General features: G+C 37.9%; 1 protein-coding gene and 1 pseudogene across 2 annotated transcripts in view; one reads left to right on the plus strand and one right to left on the minus strand.

Moving 5' to 3' along the window:
- The first annotated feature begins 1427 nt into the window (after nt 1-1427).
- Nucleotides 1428-1544, plus strand: LOC126274563 (5S ribosomal RNA; annotated as a pseudogene).
- Nucleotides 1545-4452: 2908 nt separating this feature from the next.
- Nucleotides 4453-22666, minus strand: part of LOC126271867 (lysosomal acid glucosylceramidase-like) — a 195053-nt gene continuing 176839 nt past the window's right edge. For both annotated transcript variants that reach the window (XM_049974206.1, XM_049974207.1), the window contains exons 9-11: nt 18588-18667; nt 15109-15389; nt 4453-4702 (exon numbers count right to left, since the gene is read on the minus strand). In XM_049974206.1, the coding sequence (XP_049830163.1) occupies nt 4603-4702; nt 15109-15389; nt 18588-18667 (461 nt within the window). In that variant the 3' untranslated portion in view covers nt 4453-4602. The remainder of the gene's footprint in view (nt 4703-15108; nt 15390-18587; nt 18668-22666) is intronic.

The raw sequence follows: 22666 nt of genomic DNA on the forward strand, positions 1-22666 counted from the left end.
AGCTAAGTGGCAGAATGGAATCAAAATTTGATGATATAACGTCTCAAATTGTTGATGGTATAAAGTGTGAAGGTGGGAATTTAAAAGGTTCAAATGGCTCTGAGCACTATGAGACTTAACATCTGAGGTCATCAGTCCCCTAGAACTTAGAACTACTTAAACCTAACTAACCTAAGGACATCACACACATCTATGTCCGAGGCAGGATTCGAACCTGCGACCATAGCAGTCACGCGGTTCCGGACTGAAGTGCCTAGAACCGCTCAGCCACCGCAGCCGGCCACTTAAAAGGTGAACTTGTTGATAAAACAGATGAAATGTTTACCAAGTGTGATAATATGCTACTAGCATTTGACAAAGTAATAAAGGTAAATACTTCTTGTGAGAAAATTTGAGTGATATAGAGTAGGATAAGTCAGATTGTGAGAAGGCTGAAGTCTGTCATGGGGTGGCGGAATTGGAAATTAATGAAAATGTTTTTGTTCAGTAAAAAAAAGGTTATATGTATGTTGGACATCAGACCTCTTGTTACACAAGAGGTTTCTGATTATTGTATTTATATGAGCAATTATACAAGAGTGTATGAAGAAGGGTTACATGGGGGAAATAAGCAGTTCTTAGTGTGGCAAGAAAAGTTGCACCTGAAGATTGAGGCAGATGAAGAGGGGTGGTGCCAGTTGGAAAGTGGCCAGAATTCAAATGTCTTCATAAGGGAAATATTTGTGTGATTTGATAAAAAAAAGAATAAAGTGATGAGTGTAATAAGAGTGTAAGCAGAGAGCTGGTACTTTGGGTATTTTCTGAAAAAAAGTAGATAATTTATCTATTTCAATAAAACGTTTATCAATTGTGAAGATTGTGGATGTAATTTAAATTCTGTGACTGATTTGTCAGGAACATGCATTTGTTTGAAGTTTGTCTGTGTCCTTTAAGATATTTCACTTGTCAGCTGCTAAAGTGGACACATGATAAACCAAGAATGGTTTCAGTAGCCTGACCACTGGGACCCTATGGTCAAAGTTGCAGGCAACTGTTGATATGGGTCACTTGTTTGAGATTTGTCAGGACATGGGTTTACTGACAAGGAGTATAATGCATTGGTAGCTGTACTTCAGTGTAAGAGAGGTGGTCTTGCCAATGCTCGAATGGAGCGTGCTGTGGAAACAACTGGAAGACTGCAGTTAGGGCATAGAATTGAAAATAGGCAGTTCTGTTTAAATTGACTTATTGATGCACAAAGAGACCAATTATTGAAATTTATATACATTTTTATAATGTAGACATCACTTATAGATTTGATGCATAGTTGCTTATGTATCTCTCATTTCAATGCTGAGTTGCACACCACATGAAGTCCTATTCATGTATTGGTACAGGTTTGTTAGAATTCACATAAAAAATGAATTTAATGACAACTGCAAATGAAAGGCATCGGCCTTACTGCAGTGGATACACCGGTTTCCGTCAGATCACTGAAGTTAAGCACTGCTGGGCATGGCTGGCACTTGGATGGGTGACCATCCAGCTACCATGCGCTGTTGCCATTTTTCGGGGTGCATTCAGCCCCATGATGCCAATTGAGGAGCTACTCAACCAAACAGTAGTGGCTCAGGTCAAAGAAAACCATCATAACGACCAGGAGAGCGGTGTACTGACCACGTGCCCCTCCTATCCACATCCTCAGCTGAGGATGACACGGTGGCCAGATAGTCCCGGTGGGACACTTCTGCCCTGAAGTCAGAGTGCTTTTTTATGAATGAAAGGATATTTAAAAATTTTTGATAAATAATTTTAATGAATATGATTTAAAGTTAAATGTAAATGACTAATTGCAACCAACTCTTGTTGGCCAAGGTGGAGTTTTGACAAAAGTAGTGGTCACATGACTTGCAGAGCTCTGAGCATTCAGAGGTGTTTTCTGGGTCTTTTGCTGGTGGACGCAGATCTGGTAATGTTGCATAGGCATCAAAGTGCCGCTTGGGTATGTGAGCTGAGTATGGAATTTTGGAAGTATGTTTTGACATTAGAGCTGTAATAAGTATTTGAGTGCTTCTGAAATACCAATAACTGGATGTCTTTTGAGCACCATGTAATGTCTGTTCTCAATTTGAATATACATAATTTGTCAGCTAACTGCTTTCCATGCACTGGTAAACATGTGGAGAATGCAGTTTGTACTAGAACTAATAATGTATTGATGAATCTTTGAATGTGAACTGTTGTCATTAAATCAAGTGTTTTCAGAAGTGTTAATGTATGTTTCATAATTCACTGACTGATTCGTTGGCCACTCATAAACTTATAATGTACACATAAGAGCACATTTATCCCTTCAACTTTCACATTCCTAATCTAGTCTTGGCATGTGCAACTATTCACTGCTCTTAGATATCTCATTTCAGCTGGCTGTATTTTCCTCTTATTCCTCTTTGTGAAAATCCAAGATACAGTACCATACCATTGTTTCCTTTTTAACTATGTTGTGTAAGGTTCTGTTAATAGTGCCGCATATATAATGAAACTGGGAAAGTTTGTTGTCTATATCTCTATTATGCTGCTAACTTAACATGGTTTCTTTAAAAGTTAAAACTGATAACTTGTTCAGTTTTTTCTGTTATTGACATCAATTTTTGATCTGATTGCTCAACTGCTTTAAATGTTACTACCTTCATTTTATTAATAGTGATTTCCATATCGTATTCCTAGCCCAGCAGGTGCAACTTATGTAGGGCACATGATAATTCCTTTTACTATGTAAGTTGGGAACTGGAAAAACATCAGGCAGTCAGCAGGATGCCTTGGTGTCATGTGCATCATGTATATCACTGGTATCCTATCATCTACAAAACTGTTCTTGATTTTGAGACTAATTATAATATGAATGTGGACAGGGTGAAAGTCATCAATGCTCTCTATGGGCCTGCTGTTTTTCTTGGTGGCTGAGTGGACTTTGCAATGACAAACTTTTCACTAGCAGCAGGCCAACCGTAGCATATTTAATCTGCTCAATGATCTCTGGCAACTAGTTTGGAGAATTTTCCACCACTTGATATTATTGCCTACAGGACATTTAGGATCAGTCAATCATGGGCTGTAACCAGGAACATCACAAAGAATCTGCATATATATATATATCATTGATTGTAACTAATTAGTGGGATTTCATACAACGCATCAGCAATGTATCGTGGTATCCTACCCTATAATATTGCTGCTCAGGTTACAATATAAATTAAAACAGATATATCAGTCAACCAAATTTTTTACTGATGTCACAATGTGTTGCAAGGGTTTGGACATTCATACTTAAGTGAGTACATGAGTTTGCATGCTTATTACTGCTGAAGGTAGCCAGTAGACTGTTTTTCATTCTATTTTGTTATAGAATAATTATATCACATATTATTCAGGATATGTTACCAAATCTTACAATATAAATAATACACAGTAATCCATGCTGTCTACCTCAGTCCATTATCATATACCAATGTATCCATAAGAAATAAATTTTCCAGGCTTTGAGCAGTTAAAGGGCCTGTAAATCAATAAATACTTTATATCAATTCTAAGGTACAGGTAGCATGTAAAAAAAAATTCTTGTTGTTATTTTATCTTCATTCGGAACATGGTTTTGAAGCAGCTCCCCTTCCAGTCTGTCCCTTGCAAATACCTTCATTTCTGCATAACGACTGCCTTGTACATTAATTTGAACCTGTTAACTATCCTCAAGCATTCGTCTTTCTCTGTGAATTTCACCATTTTCAACTTAACTATTTCTTGTTTCAGGATATCCTTATTTTAGTTACTCTGTGCAATAATGTTCTTTTCATCTTAATTTGATGCAGTAACTCTTCATTAACTACAGAACGTACTGATCTAATCTTCAGCATTCTTTTGTAACCCTAGATTTCAAAAGCTTCTGTTTTTCTCTTAACTCTGCTGTTCATTGTCTGTGTTTCACTTCCGTACAAGGTCACACTTCAGACACATGCTTTCAGAAAATACTTTCTAACTCTTAGTTTACACTCAGTGTTAGCAAACTTCTTCTTTCTTGAAACACTTTTCTTTTTATACAAAATCCTCTTTACTTTTACCATCATCAGTTATTTTGCTGTATGAATATCAAAACTCACAAAAGAATATCAACAACATTACACGTGCATCAAATAAAAGGCACAAGTAACACTTCATTGTTAACATGCAGCATGAAACCATACATAATAATGGATAACATGTAAACTTATATTTTGTGTAAATAATCTTTATTACAAGTAAATGTTTGATGTTACATGTGTATGTCTACATGCAGTGACTTTATCTCATTTCATAGACTACATGTAGTCCACTAACTTAGATTTCAAAGGAGGCTACTGTATTAGCACAATAACAGATGATGGTTGATTTGAAACTAAAGCTTTACAAATTGTAAAATTCACCAGGAATACAAAATAGTTTTTTTAATCATTACTTGTGTTCTTTATTGTGTAAGGAAAGGATAGATTTAACAATATTTATACAGATCTTAAACTTCCACATTCTTCAACAATTTTAGGCATCATTCTCACAAATTCCAGGCACTATTAAAAGTGCCACACATGTACATTACCAGTACAATAGAGTGTTGAAAGATCTCTTGGGAACTTTAATAGTAATGTAGCCACGATCTGGGTCTGCAATTGTTACCTTTGTATTATGATCTCTCCTACAACAAAGAAATATCAGCAGTCAGATCAATGAAAGAAAAAGAAAACCTTATTATAATCTTACCAGTAGTGTACTTTATCAAGTGCAAAGTTTGATAAAAATTGATGAAATAGATGATCATTATAACATTTGAACATTGGTAATTATCAGAATTAAGTCTTTAATACTTTTCAAATATGTGTAAATTTTGCCTTAAGTTAGGATGTGTACTGGTAATATTTATAGGTAATAGTTGTTTACCAGTAACTGAAAACAAGGCTTGTTATTGACAGATTATGCAACAGGCTTGAAACTTAACTCAAAAGACAGGAGCAAAACATGTGGGATCCCACATAGTTTGGCGATAGGTCCACTGTTACTTTTAATGCACATAGATTATGTTCAATTTCTTTAAAGAATGGTTCAAAGACTGCAGTATTTGCTAATGACACAAGCATACTAATCAAGGCTCAAAACTCGGCTCTATCAGACAAAGCTCATATGATAGCTGAACAGGCTTGCAATTGGGCCACAGCAAACAGTTTGTCTTAACTTCAGAAAGACCTGTGTTATGCAAATTCATACACGTAGAATGACTTATCAGCATCAGAAGTTGTCATTCAATGGTTCAAATGGTTCTGAGCACTATGGGACTTAACTTCTGAGGTCACCAGTCCCTTAGAACTTAGAACTACTTAAACCTAACTAACCTACCATTCATTGAATTTGACATTGACACAAAAGGGGGTGAATTATACTGCCACAAAGATTTTTGGTCACTTGCCAAACAATATCAAAAGTCTGACAGACAACCAATCGGCATTCAAAAGTAAGTTAAGGGAATTCCTGAATGACAACTCCTTCTACTCCATAGATGAATTTTTAGACATAGGCTAAAGAAATACAGGAAGTATTAACAATTGTACCGTATATAAGACTAATAAAGATTATTTGGGATAAATGAATCTTTTGTACTTTGACACGTTCCGCATCATTACGAAAGAATCGTGTTCATGATCCATGGAACAAGTAATATAACTAACTAACTAACTAACTAACCTAAGGACATCATATACATCCATGCCCGAGGCAGGATTCGAACCTGCGACTGTAGTGGTCGCATGATTCCAGACTGTAGCGCCTAGAACCACTCAGCCACCTCGGCCGGCAAGTTGTCATTAACAGTCATACCATAAATCAAGCACACTATATAAAATCCCTAGGAGTACAGCTGGAATGTAAGAGTCAACACACAGGTATATTGACAAAGAAGCACCATCCAGGGCACTTTGTTCTTAGGAGTATCTCTCTTTGTGTGACTTAAAGACAACAATGTTGGCTTATCATGTATTGCCTAATGGATTTATTTTCTGGGACAGTGTACATAAAATATATAAAGCATTTATTCATCAGAAATGAGCAGAAAGCATATTGTGTAAAATACATAACCACTCTGGTTGTAGAGTTCCTTTTAAGGCTCCTGGAATCCTTACACTCAGTTACCAGTGGATTTATTTATTCATAGTTTTTGTTACTTAAAATGAAAGTAATTTTCTGGTGACCCATATAACGCATAAAAATTATTTTCATGTAAATACTGTGTCCTTGTGCAGAGTTAAGAGTGGAATTAAAAAGTCTAATGCAAAGAAATTTGACACTTTCATCTAAAGTAAAACATGAAACTGACAATCTCAACCATTTCATAAGGAAATAAAAAGATATCTCATTAGCTAATCTTTCTATAAATTATCTGAATATTAGTTCTGGGATGGAAAAGTCCTGTTTCTTTAAATATCAAGTAGCAGCATTCATTGTGAATTTGCATAAATAGTAATGTATTGTAAACTAAGTATTTAAAGCTGTAAATAACTATTTTCTTTGAAACATGCCAGTGGAATCAAGAAAATGTTAAGCTACCACTAGGAGACAAACAAAAACTCAACTGTTTAACATAAATGAGTCAGCAGTAACTTTTTCCAGGTAGCATCTTTCTTCCTAATTTATAGTCTAAAATTTAATAGATATAAGCATGAATAGTCTTAAGCAATATAGTTAAAGTTTATGGTTAATATGGTGTGGAGATTATGTTTCTGTGGTTTGCTTGTTCCAAACCCCTGAAGATTCTCATTCTTGATGGGATCCAAGTTACTGCATGGCTGAGCTGTACACTAACATGTGATGACAAACTTCTAATTGTATGTGCTATATGGATCAGAAAGTGGATTAACACTTCATCCTTGCCTTGCTAGTGGACAATTCATGAAGTTTTTTGTATGAACATTTTTCAAGTGTGTGCTTCACTCACAAGGTTTTCTATTTTTATTTTGTGTTCCCTATGGCTGCTGACATCAAATCTGGCGAACTTTATTTTACAAGCAAGTAATTTGTAATTATCCACAACCACACAAGGAAACTATTTCCCCCGACCTTGGTTCTGACACAAGATGACAACCACAGAGGAATTGCAAAAGACATTAGAAGAGCTGATGCATGCAACCAGAGGCTGGAGAGTGAGCTACAGGCGGCATGTCACGCATACATGGACTCTGCTCACCAAGCGCCAGCTAAAGAACCAGCTGCTGGCAATCTGACTCATGCAAATGGCAATGCAGAACTAGCCCTTCTAGCAGTAGTCTGGCAATGATGGAACATCAGCTGGTAGCACACCTGCTTCAGAAATTACACAGTGAAGTGCCAGCCACCCTGTGTAAGCACAAACTTTAGCTGCAATGGGGCTTAGATGCACCCTGCTGTAGTGTGATATCTAAGCATCTCTTCATAATGGAAGGGGTTGCAGCATGAAATATCTAATCTACAAAAGTTCTGACTTGTCAATATTCTCACAAATTATGCTGAGGGACCACAGGACTGCTGAGGCACCATCACTTATGGCAGCTAAAAATTCCACCACAATCATGTACAGCACACACCACTGAGAACTGTACCACAGGCTGTGCTACACATTCATGTGGATACTCACTGTAGCTGCTATCAATGTGTCAATACTATTTCCTTGGCCACTACAAGATGCTAGACGACTTCACAAACTCTGGCATCAACACCACTGTGTTCTTCATGGCCAGCCATTTTGTACAACTAGGGCTTCTTGTGTTGCTCATGGCCATGCTTTTTGTGTAGCCACACCTTTGGAAAGACTGCCATCAGTAGGCACACACCTACACTGCCTAACATTGTGCCAAAGCTAGGAGGCACAGTCTTGCACACACCAGCACCTTTCCTAATGTAAAATTCCATTTTAATGTGGACATTGTGGGCCTGCTTCCGTTGTCCATGACAAATGTTACTTGCTCACAGTGGTGGATTGCTTCACTTGTATGCTATATACAATACCCACAGCTGACTTCCAAGACCAGGATGACAGCTTTACCTGTCCCAGCCATGTGACAACAGCCTGCACTTGCGATTTTGACTGTGTGCTATTCATACACATCACCTAACTGTGTGACTTCCACATACACAGGACTACCAGCAATCATCTGGCATCTAACAGCATGATCGATCAGCTCCATAGGACACTGAAAGCATCCCTAACTTCCTGCAACACTGGACTGAAGCACTCCTGCTGATACTATTTAGCCTGCAAGTGACATTGAAAGAAGACATTGGTGCTTCATCTGCTGGCCTCGTCTATGGCTAACCACTGGCCATTACAGCTGGATAAATCATTGACTATCTCACATACAAATAAATTAAGGTTGTTGAGTGTGAAAATAAATTGTCAATGGCCATTGCACTATATCCTGTAGTCCTTGTTGGTCACCTTACCATGACAGATAATCCTTAGCTTCACATAAAAAAACTCTGGGTGTCCTCAGTCAGCATTATATGATATAAAATCAACATTAATGTGTCTACAAAATATTACCCTCTAGTTAAGACTCCCTACCTCTATTAGCTCTGTCTTTATCTTTATCTGCTACAGTGCCAGAAAAAATTGTTACACCCTTTCAGAGGTTTTCAGCTTACTCAAAATTTATTGTTGGAACAGCGTGTATAGTGTACATGAAATGATTAGATTTACAGATCAATAGCACAAGCAGTTCAGAAGTAACAGGGTATTGACCCACACTGAAATACTCATATTACTTCGTGGTGCAGCCTCGACAGGCAGCAACACAGGAACTGACTCTGGCATCCAGTCAATCATACAGAAGGCAAATACTGACCTGGGGTACAGTATGCCATGCCCCCTCTACCTGTTCATGTAGTTTTGCAAGGATTGTTGGTTGACGAGTTGCTTGAGTCCCTTCTTGTTCCATCATATGCCACACACGCTTATTTGGAGATAAGTCCACAGAGTGTGCTAACCTGAAAAGTCGCTGCAAATTTTGCAGAGCATGTTGAGTTTCACAGGCAGTGTGTGGGCAAGCATTATACTGTTGGAATTATACATCACCTTAGTATTGCAAGAATGCCAAAAGAAAAGGTCTAACACCATTCTGCACATACTGTGTGCTGGTTAGCATCTCCTCGAGAAACATCAAAGGTGAATGAAAGCTGTAGCTTATCACACCCCAGATGAGCCAGTGTTTCTTGGACAAATGCACTCTATGAGACAGTTCTCACCATGTCTATATCATTATATCATATATGCAAATGATCATCACTAGCATGCAACCAGAATCTGCTTTCATTGCTGAAGACCACAGCATGCTATTCAATTTTTGAGGTTATCCTTTGATGACACCAGTCAAGCCATGAGCATCAAATCTGTGGAAGACAGGCTAGAGATGAGTGTAACAGTAGTCCCACTGCTTATAACTGCTTCAAAATAGTTTGTGTTGACACATCTAGACTCAGAAGTCCTCTTATCTGTGCTGTGGTAGCTGTATGATCTGCCAATGCTGCTCTTACAATCCGACGATCCTGGCAGGCATGCCTAGAACCTCATCTGTGGATGTAAGAATGTTCAAGTGTCCACTGATACCAGAATCTTTGTACAACTTGTGTGACAATTCTCTGAAAGAACCACCCCACCACTCCGAAGGCAACAATCTGACTCCTTTCAAACTCACTCAGTTGGCCATAGAAAGCACAAGTTCACCTCCATGGCATGTGTGCTTGCTTGTCTCACACTTCTGCAGCACAATGAGCCTTCTGGCTGTGAGCATTCCCTATTAAAGGGTAGACACAGAGGTTCTCTGACAGCTATACCACTATACCAACTGTTGGTGGACGACATTGAAACCTGTGTCAGTACATCTACTACCCATGTTACATGCACTGTCATTGGATCAAAATCAACATCTTCTTTCCAGGTGTATTATTTCTTTATTTCCTGCAGTGTATATACAATTTAATATATTTCATGCTGGAGGCTACAAATTCTTAGTACTAGTACACTATATTAACTGTTGGTGGACAACAGTGAAACCTCTATCAGTACATCTACTATCTCCAAGTTACATGCATTGTCATTGGATCAAAACATACATCTTCTTTCCAGGTGTATTATTTTTTTCCAGCAGTGTATATAGAATGTAAGATAATTCATGCTGGGGGCCTACACATTCTTAGTACTAGTATCTTCTTTATTCCCTCACATACTACTTTGACATATTCCCTCACACACTACATTGATACGAAATTCAAAGCACTATTCAAATCAATATCAATTACCTGAAGGACCTGAGACTCAACTACATTTTTTATGTATGAGATATGCTCAAAACTAATGAGTATTTTTTAAACAATCTTATTTCTTCATCTACATGAATGTTACCCTCCTCAAAATAGTTCCCATGAGATATCATAGATGTATGTAAGAACTTGTTCCAATCCCTAAAGCACTTATAGAACTTGAGTGCCAGGCTAGCTTTTACCTCTCTCAGTGATGCATTTTTAACATGATCTGTGCTTGTAAATGAAGGCCATTAAATGTTTTCATTAATTTTGTGGAACAGAAAAGAGTCACTGTGGCCATGTCTGGTGAATTCGGACTTAGACTTCATTACTTTTTGCACCATTACATTTTGCCCCACTCCAAAATTTACTCATGCTGGGATTTTTAAAGACCTTCTCACCTGGTTCCTACAGTGGAAAAAACTATACTTTTCCCAGTCTGTGCACATTTTTTCCCACTAACCATATCAGTCACTGTGATCCTGTCCCACTGCCCCCAAATCATTCTTGCTTAAGTTTTCAGAATGTCTTAACCTTGAACCTTGCCTCACCATCATTCCCCAAATCTCTCAACATGGAAACCAACTAAAGCTCCACCAATGTGGTTATGGACCACTGAGATCACCTGTCACAGACTCGGCAGGATTTTCAGCCCAAGTCTATTCCAGAACCTGCCCCTTCTGTTGATTTCTATCATTCCCCACTTTCCTACCTTCTAAATGCTTCCTGAGGTACATAAATTTAACCACCCATGACATGCCATTGTGGCCAGTTACTGTGACCCCGCTGAGAGGATCTCTGCCCTTGTGGACCATCACTTTCTGCCTATTACCCATAACCTATCCTCCCATATAGAAGCACTAACCATTTGCCCTACCTACAGTCCACAGTTCTAGTTCCTTCACGACCCAGCACTCTGCATATCAGTGTTGATGCCACCTCCAGCTACACTAACATCCACAATGCCCATAGCCCTGCCAAAATTGAGCACCATATTTCCCAGTGCCTGACTGACTCCAAACCTATAGCCTCCTTCCTAGTCACAATGTCCAAATGCCTCCTCATCAACAATTACTTCTCCTTGGAAGGCATCATCTACAAACAAATCTGTGATACAGCAACCAGTTCAGGGGCCATCTAGTGGAATCCTTCTAGGATCCCAAGATTGGTTCAGATTCACTGATCACACATTCATGACCTAGATTGAGGGTGGGGACACCCTAACCACATTACTTAAGAACCTCAATACCTTGTCTGCCTTTGCTTCACCCGGTCCTCAACAGCCCAACAAGCCACCTTCCTTGATCACGACCTTGAGGATGGCTGCATCAATACCTCCATCCACAACAAACTTACCAACCTCCAGTAACACCCCCATTTTGACAGCTGTCAGCCTTTCCATACCAAGAAGTCCCGTAGAGTGCAATCACCTATAGTTGTTGCATCTGCAGTGAAGAGCACAGATGTGATATATGAAATACACTCATGTTCAGAGAAAAGAAAAAAAAAAAGACAGAACATCTTGAAGCACTAGAGACAGGATGTTCATATTCACAAGAAAATGTACATCAGCATGTTCGGCAGAAATGATTAGCATTTGAACGATGTCAGCCCACAGGTTCAAGGTCAACACTGATATCACAGCACAACTCAAACTGGTAGGAACACACAGAAAATGTTGTAGGAGAGGGAACCAAAGACTGCGTTTTATTGGCAGGATACTTAGAGACTACCTACACTATGCTTTTCCATCCTCTTTTAGAATACTGCTGTGCGGTGTGGGATCCTTACCAGACAGGACTGACGCAGTACACCAAAAAAGTTCAAAGTAGGGTAGCATGTTTTGTATTGTCACGAAATATGGGAGAGAGTGTCACAGAAATGATACAGGATTTGGGCTGGACATCATTAAAAGAAAGGCATTTTTCGTTGCGACGGAATCTTCTCACGAAATTCCAATCACCAACTTTTTCCTCTGATTGCGGAAATATTGTGTTGACACTGACCTACATAGGGAGAAATGATCACCATGATAAAATAAGGAAAATCAGAGATTGTATGGAAAGATATGCGTGTTTTGTTTTTTCCGCGCGCTGTTAGAGATTGGAATAATAGAGAATTGTGAAGGTGCTTCGATGAACCCTCTGACAGACACTTAAATGTGATTTGTAGAGTATCCATGTAGATGTAGATGTAGAACACCACCCACCGGTAAAATGTGCCTGTGGCTCTCCTCATCATCATAAACTGAAGGCAATAAATCAGTGTGACTTGAGCAGATTTACAAGATACTTTGAACATGTATGCACGAACTGTACTCTCAAATCTGTAAGTTTGAAAGAAGTCAAATTATTGGAATGAGAGAATGTGATGCATCCCTCTGAGAAATTGCTGCTCATGTGGGATGGACTGTTTTGGCAGTGCAATGGGTATGTGCAGAATGATTCACAGAAGGCTGTAGAACACAACAAGATGGGTCAGGTCACACCAGCCAGACCCCCTCCCCCCCAACCACCCCTCCTCCCCAATCAGAAGAGATTGACACCTCATCCAAATGACATTGCAGGACAGATCTGCTTCCTCCTCAGCTCTGACACAACAGTGTAATAGGGTACACTATCAGGAGTGACAGTTACTCATTGTTTATTATGGTATGGGTTATGTGTGCATCATCCACTTCTCTGCTTACCTTTGATGGATGTGCAGAAAAATGCTAGATGGCAATAGTATATGGAACAACATTACTGGGCAGGACTAGAACTAGATAGTGCTCTTGGATGAATACAGGTTCTGCTTATTTGGTTGCATGTTGGTTTGCTGCAGACAGAGGGAGTGATGTCATAGTGACTGCATTCACACAAGACGTAGAGCACAAACCCAAGGCCTTATGGTCTGGGGTACTGGTGGGTACAACCACAAATCACAGTTGGTGTGTGTCAAGGACACTGTGACCTGTGTGACCTATGTAACTGACATTTTGCAACCCATAGCCATACCCTGCACAACACTCTTGATATCATTTTTCATCAAGACAATGTACAATGACATGTTCCTGCACAAGCATGTGCCTTCTTGGTGTCACAGGATGTCAGCCTTTTGTCCTGGCCCACCAGATCACCAGACTCAACACCAATCAAAAATGTGTGGGATGTGGTAAAACAATGGGTCCATGCGTCAATGCCATCATGTGTGGAACAAGTTATCATGACCCATGGTGGACCCTGTGCCTACTAGGCAACAGGAGACATGCTCAACCAAGGTAACTGAAATGCTAATCATTTCTGCAGAATATACTAATGTACACATCCTGTGAATATGAACGTCCTATCTCTAGTTGTTCAATGTGTTCTGCTACATTTTCTCCCCAGTCACCTACTATCCCCAATATACCCAATGTACAGCCAACAATGAGCACCCTCATCATGGTTCAGAACCACTAAGGACTGGAGCAACTGAACCATGTTCTCCATCAGGGTTTTGATTATCTTTTGTCATGCCCTGAAATGAGAAACATCCTCCCCACTATCCCCCCCCCCTCCCCACACCAGTGGCAGTCCATTACCTACCCTGCCCCTCCCCCTCCCCAAATTATGCAATATCTTCATCCATCCCTACTCCAGTCCTGCTGCCACCCATGGCCCCATGGCACACATCCCTGCAGTAGACGTAGCTGCAACATCTGTCCATACATACTCCCCCTACCACCTGTTCCAGTCCTGTCACAGACACCTCCTACCCCATAAAAACACAGCAACTCATGACAGCAACCATGTGATCTATGAAATTAGCTGTAATTACTGTGCTGCAGTGTATGAGAACAAGATAACTAACAGACTGACTGTCTGCAGGAATGGCCACTGCGGAACTGTGGTCAAGAGACATATGGACCACTTAGTTGCTGAGCATGCTGTCCAACATGACACGCTTGACTTAAATGACTGCTTCACAGCCTGTGCCATCTGGACTCTTCCCACCAACACCAGCTTTTCTGTATTACCAGATAAACTCTCTCTGCAACATATCATTCATTCCCATAACCCCCATTAACTTTCACTAGTCCCTATACTCTACTTGCCTATCCCCTTCCCCCACTGCAAATCAGACACATACATTCTATCCCACCAGCATATCTGCATACTCCTTTCTCTTCTCTACTTCTCCTCTCTCCCCTGATGATCCATTTGTTAACAGTCTGTTTGGAGTTTAGACAGTAATTACAATATTTCTGTACTTGAAACATTGTGCACAAAAATGAATAAACAGTGAACACAAACCTAAAAAAATATTACTAGAGGGAAAGAATAACTAATCACTAACTTTCATTTTCATTTATTTCACCATATCCCAGTTAAAGGCCTAAGCTGATTGTCCAATGACATAAACACATGTGCCTCCCATCTTGCTCTTCAGTGTGACATCTATCTCTGAAACTGACCTCTGTTCTGTTATGTGTAAAGTAATACTTTTCAGATGTAACAGTAACTAAAATATAAAAGTTTTTGTAAGCTGCAAAATCATTAATATTCTGTTATATTATGAGACAAAAATGTGAAATTAATGCAAAAAATCCTTATTGCCACTTCAAATGTGAACAAGGGCCTGAAACTAGATTTGGTGAAATAAATAATTCATACAAAAAACATGTCTAGTTGTTGTCTTTTCTGCAGTATATTTCTGAAAATGGCTTTTGCAAACCATCATGGATAAAATAATGAAAAATTATCATATATTATTATCAATGCTTGCACTACTGTAAAAAGAAAGATTAAAAAATTAACTTACTTATTGGAGATGACAAGAGCTGTTGCATTATATGGAGTTGTGAATGCCACACTTCTAATTCCATTTTTATTGTTTGGCACAACATCAATCCTCACTGAATCTTCATGAATAAACTTAGAAAAGTGGCCAAGAGCATAAAACAAAGGCTGCTTATAAAATTCATCATTTTTTGCATTCACAATAATTGAAGAATCGACATAGTTTTCTACCCAATTAGGGCCACCTTCCTGGTCTAATGCAAGATTCCAGTCATACCACCCAGTAACCCAGTGTGTGAAATCCTGGAAAGATGATTTAAGTGAATGCACAGGGAATTATTTGGTACATTGCACAGTTATTATCATTTTATTGTTGATTGAATGGATGTTCTGGCACATGACATGGTTTTGTATTAGTTGCAACACACTCCGCACATGAACATTCATAGAATCATTGCTACAATATGTTATTGTACATGAAGTCAGAAGTTTTTAGTGTGTTAATTTTAATGCTGTATTTACTAAGTATGAAAAATGTTCCCATAACAGAGGAGAAGTTTTTGTACTGTAACATGAACAACAGTCAACAATATCTTACCTTAAATGCAAATTATGTCTACACAACTTATCACCAGCAGATGCAAACATGGATAAATTCTAAAAAGGTGATGAAAATTCCAGCTTCTTGAAACAAGAGTCCTCACCCACTAAAACACCAGAAAGGGAGAAGAAGTTTATGACTCACGTACTCTATGTGCAAGGAAAGTCAAATGTGCCAACAGATGCACATTTTGCAGCTATAACCACTGCAATTGATTACAAGATCCTAGCTCCATCCCATCAGCATGATGATGAGCAATGCATGTTACTGGATAACCCTGCAGGATTAAAGTTACAATGCATATCTGCACCTGAAACTAATGCCGTACTGTACTGTGATATGTCTGGCACAAAAGTATGACCATTCATACCTCATCAGTTTTGATCACAAGCAGTTACGTCACTGCATAACCTGGCTCATCCCAGGGTCTGGGATATGGTGAAATTACTCAGAGAGGTTTTTCTGCTCAGGAATGGATGCAGATTGTAGGACATTTGTCAGAAACTGCATGGAATGCCAGGAAAATGAGATCACATTGGAGTCACAAAAACAGGTGATTAACTTCTGGAGGTTGATGATTTATCTCCACATATTACAATACATTAATACTCCCATGTGTAGGTATGTCATATTTCCTAATGCATGAAGCATGAAAAACTAAACCAAGATGAAAATGAAAGAACAACACCAACACATTGTGGGGCCCCTTTCAGTATCAGAAGGCTACAGATATTGCCTCATGGTCGAGGATCAATTTTTGAGATGGCCTGAAGCTTTCCCTATGAAAGACATTACAACCTAGATGGTAGCAAAACTGTTTTTCCTTGAATTACTCATCTGGTTTGGTAGGCTGATATACATTACAACAGATCAAGGGAACCGATGTGAGGCTCACCTACTCAAAGCATTGGCCAGTTTGTAGGGGCACTAGGTATATTTGTTCTAGTACTTATCATCTGGGAGCAAATGGTATAGTGGAACACCTGCATCGCCAACACATGTCAGCCCTTTGGTGTCATGCTACACAAAATTGGATGGAGACATTACCCATTGAGCTCCTTGGTCTCCATACATCACTTTAGAGTGACTTGGAGGCAACAGTTGCTGAATTAGTGGACACGTACCACCTTGTCAGCAAATTAAGATCACACATCTGACAACTCTAGCCAGTGACACCTAGAGAGCAAATTGGATGACACCTGTTCATATTCAAAGACCTCTCCAAGTGCAGCCATGTATTTGTATGGAATGACATGGTGCACAAGCCATTGCAGCTATCATACAAAGGGCCATATAAAGTGCTTGGTAGAAGCAACAATACTTTTAAGATAGACTTCAGGGGTGTGCTTACCACTGTACCATTAAAAGACTGAAACCTGCCATCTACGATTACAGCGATATGCAACGAAGATGACCAACCCCAAGACTGTCAAAGATAAAGATGCAGTACCTGAAATTATGCACGTCCAACAGGATGCTGACAAGATACAACAAGAAACGGGTGCTGTAATGAAGAAAGTGTCACTGAGTGCAGTTCTCCAATGAAAAACTGGTACCACCAAATTCAATAGTAAAATATTGGGTTTCCCTAAGACAGTGACAACATGTGTGGACATCATATCCAATTTAACCTCAGATACTGTTGACACTGGGTAGGGAGGAGGGGGGGGGGGGAGGGGGAGGGAGGCAGGAGTCATGTAGAGCATCACACCACAATGACAAGCATAGTGGCTATATGCAAAAGTATTCCAAGATGTGTAAAATTCTATGTGTTGTGTTATTCTTTGATTTTCAGTTTAGTTTAGTATTCCATGCTTCATTTATTAGGAAATCTGATGTACCTATACGTGCAAGTATTAATGTAATGTAATATGTGGAAATAAATCATTAACTCTCATATGTCAACTGCAAATTATTTGAAGTTCACATAGGTATTAACTCCTCCAGTGAATCTGAAAGAAACTCTCCTAAGCGACCTACATCAGCAAATGTAACTTTACAGCTGTACCTTTCAACAAGAGACATAACTGATACTTCATCCAAATCTGAAAGCAACCTGCTAATGACAGTAACTTTCAAAATGGGCTACCAAAATCAGACCAGAAATTGCTGGAAAAAAACCTATCTTTACATCTCTGTGAATGTGGAATAACCATAAATTCACAAAGCATCTCCAAAGTCAAAAAGTAATTTTTAGACCTACATTGATATTCCTCTCAGCAGTGACAAATTATACAATTAAGCAACAGAATGAGACATCACACAAAGCTCTCTGTAGATACAGAAATATTCAGCATATGACAAGGAAGAAGAATAACCAAACAACAGACACAGATGGATCAAAGGAAACACACTTTTGTTGTAGATGAAACAATAGCAGACTGAAAGAAAGATCAAAAATTGTTACTTTTATGTGGTACTAAGTGATCAACTCAAGGAAAAAAAGAGGAAGAATAAAAATTAATAATAATTTATGTATATTTTTCCTCTTTTTCTCAAAATTACTTCTATGAGATCTGTTGAAGACATTGCTACAAAATAATGCAACTTGACCTAGTTGGAAATAAAGTGTTAGAAGAATTTAAACCCATCTCTGACATATTTTGCCTTTTTAAAACCATCTCTGATCACTAATAATGGCTTCAGTCTTTCTGATCATCATCAGATATATCTAAATATGCATTTTCAAGGCATATCTAATAACAATCATATAGAACAAAATGTGCTCAAACTTTTAAAAAAAGATAGTGAATCTCTTAATTTTACACAAATGGATCACTGTCCTTCACTTTCATCATGTCATATTTCTTTGAAATTAACTACGTAACAGTATTGCTTTCAGAACAAAATTTTTGTGACTGATGGTATTTATTAATGGACTGTGAATACATTAAACATACCTGTATCATGTCTGTCATGTATGCTTCTCCATTTGACCAGTCACCAAGTCTCACTCTGCTGACGTTTGGCATAAAAGTAACTACAAAGAAACAATAAAGGATAAAAAGAGGTGAGTGTATTATGTTGATAACAAAGCAGTAAAAGGGTAACTTCATTATAAAGATTAGTAAAAAGATGGTTAGGAACTCTGCAATCCAAACAGAACAAAATAGCTAAACAATAATTGAATAATCTTAAATAACAAAACACAAAATATGCATCAACTAACTTCCCAGCCTCTACTGAAAAATATGTTAAAAACATGTGCATAGCAAAGACACATTTATCTTCTTTAAAAACTCACTATTTCTTAACCATTTAAAATTGTGTGAAAATGAGGTAAGGAGTTTTTGCGGGAGAAGCAAGTATAGAACAAAACCCATAACCTTTTCTGCATGCTTCTCCCACTCATCTTCTCACTGTACACTTTAGTCACCAGAAGTTGAAAGCCTTTGGAACAAAAGCTGATACCACAAACTGCACCGTCAAACAATGCTGTCTAACATATCAATGCACTACAATTCAATTTGTCCGTGAAAACAACATGATTACTGAAACTGGCAGATAATGCATTTCAATAAAGATTCTGTGGTCACAAGCAAATAATGACTAATTTTAAGAAATTTTTATGGCTATGGAACCATACATCAAGAATAATGTTCGAGAATACCACAGTGAAGTAGCAACCATAGTTTCACTTCTGAGCCTTTCCATATTGATCAATCGTGTGAATTATTGAGAATATTGTAACAAAATACACTGTTGCTTTCCATATGTTAAATCATAAAGATATATCAATTTTGATTATGTAAACATTTAAGCACTCATTAGCTCTGTATATAAGTTTTAACCACAGTACAAAGCAGAAAATGTAGGTACTTTGCTCCTCACAACTATCATCATCAAACATGCCTGCACAGGTACTGTATGCTCAGTGGCTTTTTTGCCTTGTACTAATAAATTTTTGGGTGGAGAGAGGAAATGAGAACATGACAGGAAACAGAAAAGAGAGAGGGAACAATGTTTACAACATTGGAGAAAAGAATGAATGAAAAACATGGCAGTTAATGATACCAAATGTTGGTTAACTGTCCTGCTCTACAGAACTAAATGTATCTGAAAACTCAGAATCCAAGGGAACATTTGAATTAATGATGTTTTCAATGAAACTGTCTCATATACTTTCTTTCCCAAAGAAATGTTTATGTAAATTTTTGGTGTGTCTTGTGCACATAACCCACTTTTCTGCAGTAACATTATCATTGGCTTCCTTGAAGTGGCATTTACCTGTCTATCTACTTGTACAATAAACTGTAGGTAATATAGTTCATATGCACACCTATGTCATGAAGTGATTTTGATTCATACCTACTGATCAGATATGAATAAAGTGCTTCTTAATGGACTTAACGTTATCTGCAGTATCTTCAGTGCTTGAGGCTGAAAAAAACTGGAATCTTTGTCAAACCTATATTTTTTACCAAGAAAATTTCTTCTTTGAATTATAAATCTATTAAATTCCCCTTACATATTGAGAGAAAGCTTCTGCCATAAATGTATAATACAGTCATATTACAATTGCTTGAATTACAGATGCCTGGCCTCATTAGAATTCACAGCATGAATACATATTGACAAACCAAAATGTCACAGAATGGATAATATCTTCTGTCTTCACTTCTATGACATCACTATTGTAAAGGCTGCAACACACCTCCAAACCACGACACACAGAAGCTGGAGACACTAAACTTGTCATAGAGCCTTGTAGATATGCTGCACTCATGTACCTCGTGTATTACCTGCATGTATTAATAGACTATTTCTCTCACAATATGCTGTCTGACATTTAATTGATAATTAAAAAATATTAAACATGATGGTTATCTTTCATCATTTAAGAAGATAGAGTGAAAAAAAGAAGTGCATAGTACTCCTTTTTATTGATGTCTGCTAATCTCTATTCATTTACCTAATTTTGTGATTAGTGCTACAGAGCACATGTATTCTGTTAATCTCTATGAATTCACTACACTTTTTCTCAGTGATCCCTTTATGGATTTAACTTATTTCATTTTCTTCTTCAACTTTTATGGCCTCATTCGATGACTTCACCAATTATTTGCTGGTCATCTTCTTCATTAGGTTTTATTTCCAACTTTCCCAGAATCTTTTCATTCATTCTGATCATTGTTGTCATTTCTCATCAATAAATAACAGTTTTATTGTTGTTTGTTTGTCTTTTTTTGTTTAAATCTTATTTTTATGTTTTTCACCTACTTTAAATACTCTTTTTTTTTTGTAGTGGATCATTCAGGGTTAGTTCTAGCTCTTTCATATCTTTCCTGGTTTCCTTTATCTACCCTACTAGTTGCTTCATGTTCCAAAGTTTCTCTATAATCTGTAATCTGGTTTCTGGTGTCCTTGTAACATGACCAAAAATGAGATTCTTTTTTTTCCTATAGTACCTGTAATGGGCTCCAGTTCACTAAACACCACTTCGTTTGGCACTATCCTCCATTGTACAACTTTTCAATATTTCTTACATACACATATTATAGCTAGTCTTCTCTCTATTTTAAAGATTTTGTTGATTCAATTTACCTGGGTGACTTTGAAAAGTGGGTGACCTTCATATGTCACCTCTGATTGAGCCATCATCCTGTAATGTTTTAATTTAGTTTCAATTGACAGACTTTTTACTGTATGTAGACAATGTTAATTTTTGAGCTTTTACCATTTTGTTAGGTATTGTTTGCCATACAGGTTTCTCATCCAAGTTGCATTTTTAATTTCTTCTAGTTCGTAAATTGTTTCACTATTTTTACTCTCCTACTATTATGTGGATGATTACTAGTTGATCTGTTATATTTTGTAGGCTTTTTTTTTTAATTTCTGGCTTCTTGAATGTTATTAGTTGGTAATGCTAAGTCATCTGTGTATCCCAAGCAATTTAAGCTTATTTCATCTTTCTTGGTTCCAGTCATTATGTTTTGAGGATTTTCTTTATACTATTCCCTAATCATGTACTCCAGAGCAAGCTGAAAAGTGATGGTGATAAACTGTTTCCCTGTCTTAAGCACATTTTAATTGTAAATATCTGAGATAAGTGTCCTCTGAACATTTGAAATTTTTACTAATCTGACATGGTGACCCAAATTCCTTAGTATCTTCATCATTGAAGATCTGTGGATACAATCATAAGCTATTTTGAAGTCCATAAAGGTTATGACTTATTATTTTTGTCTTCTTTTGTAGTAATCCATTACCAATTTCAAAATAATTATTGGCTGTAGGCAGTTTTCCTAATGTCTAAATCCTCCTTGCTATTTTCCTAGTTCCAATTCAAGTTGATTTTTACAATGATTGTACAGAATTCTTGCCATGCCTTTATATGCGATAGGGAAGCTTCATACTGTGTATCATCATTCGCAAAGCTGTGATATCTGCTTCTGTGTTCAGGTATGTATGGACACATTTCTTTCTCTAATCCACATGATCAAAGGAAATCTATCTTACTTTACTAGTTTGGAGATCAAATAGGAAACAAAATTCACTACTATACCTTATTTTTGTAAGAATTGCTTAGACACCTCCTTCCGCAGGAAGATACTTCTCAACCACTTACAGTCTTTACAGTGGTATTGTTCCTGTCAAAATGTATCTCTCTAACATGGTATAGGTCTCCCTTCTATGGGTCCACCTAATATCAGTGTACATCCTCCCTCCCCTGGATACACCTAACCTTTTCCTCCAATGCACAATTCATACAAGATACACTACACCACTACTTCCCTCCTCATCTATTTGAAAAAAAATTCTCTTTGTGGGTATGACTTCACCTGACTATTAAATCTATTTAAAAATAATAATTCCTTGCTCCTCCTGGTCTAGGAAAAGTTTCACCTATATTTCTCTGTCAGTGTTCTGGGTGGGTGGTTATACTGTCACATATCATTTGACTCATCTGCTGCATCACTCTCATTACACTCCTAGGCAGTTTGCAACCATTGTCTGGATATTAGCATGCCATAACTAA

This window comes from Schistocerca gregaria, chromosome 5, assembly GCF_023897955.1.
Source record: "Schistocerca gregaria isolate iqSchGreg1 chromosome 5, iqSchGreg1.2, whole genome shotgun sequence".
NCBI lineage: Eukaryota > Metazoa > Arthropoda > Insecta > Orthoptera > Acrididae > Schistocerca > Schistocerca gregaria.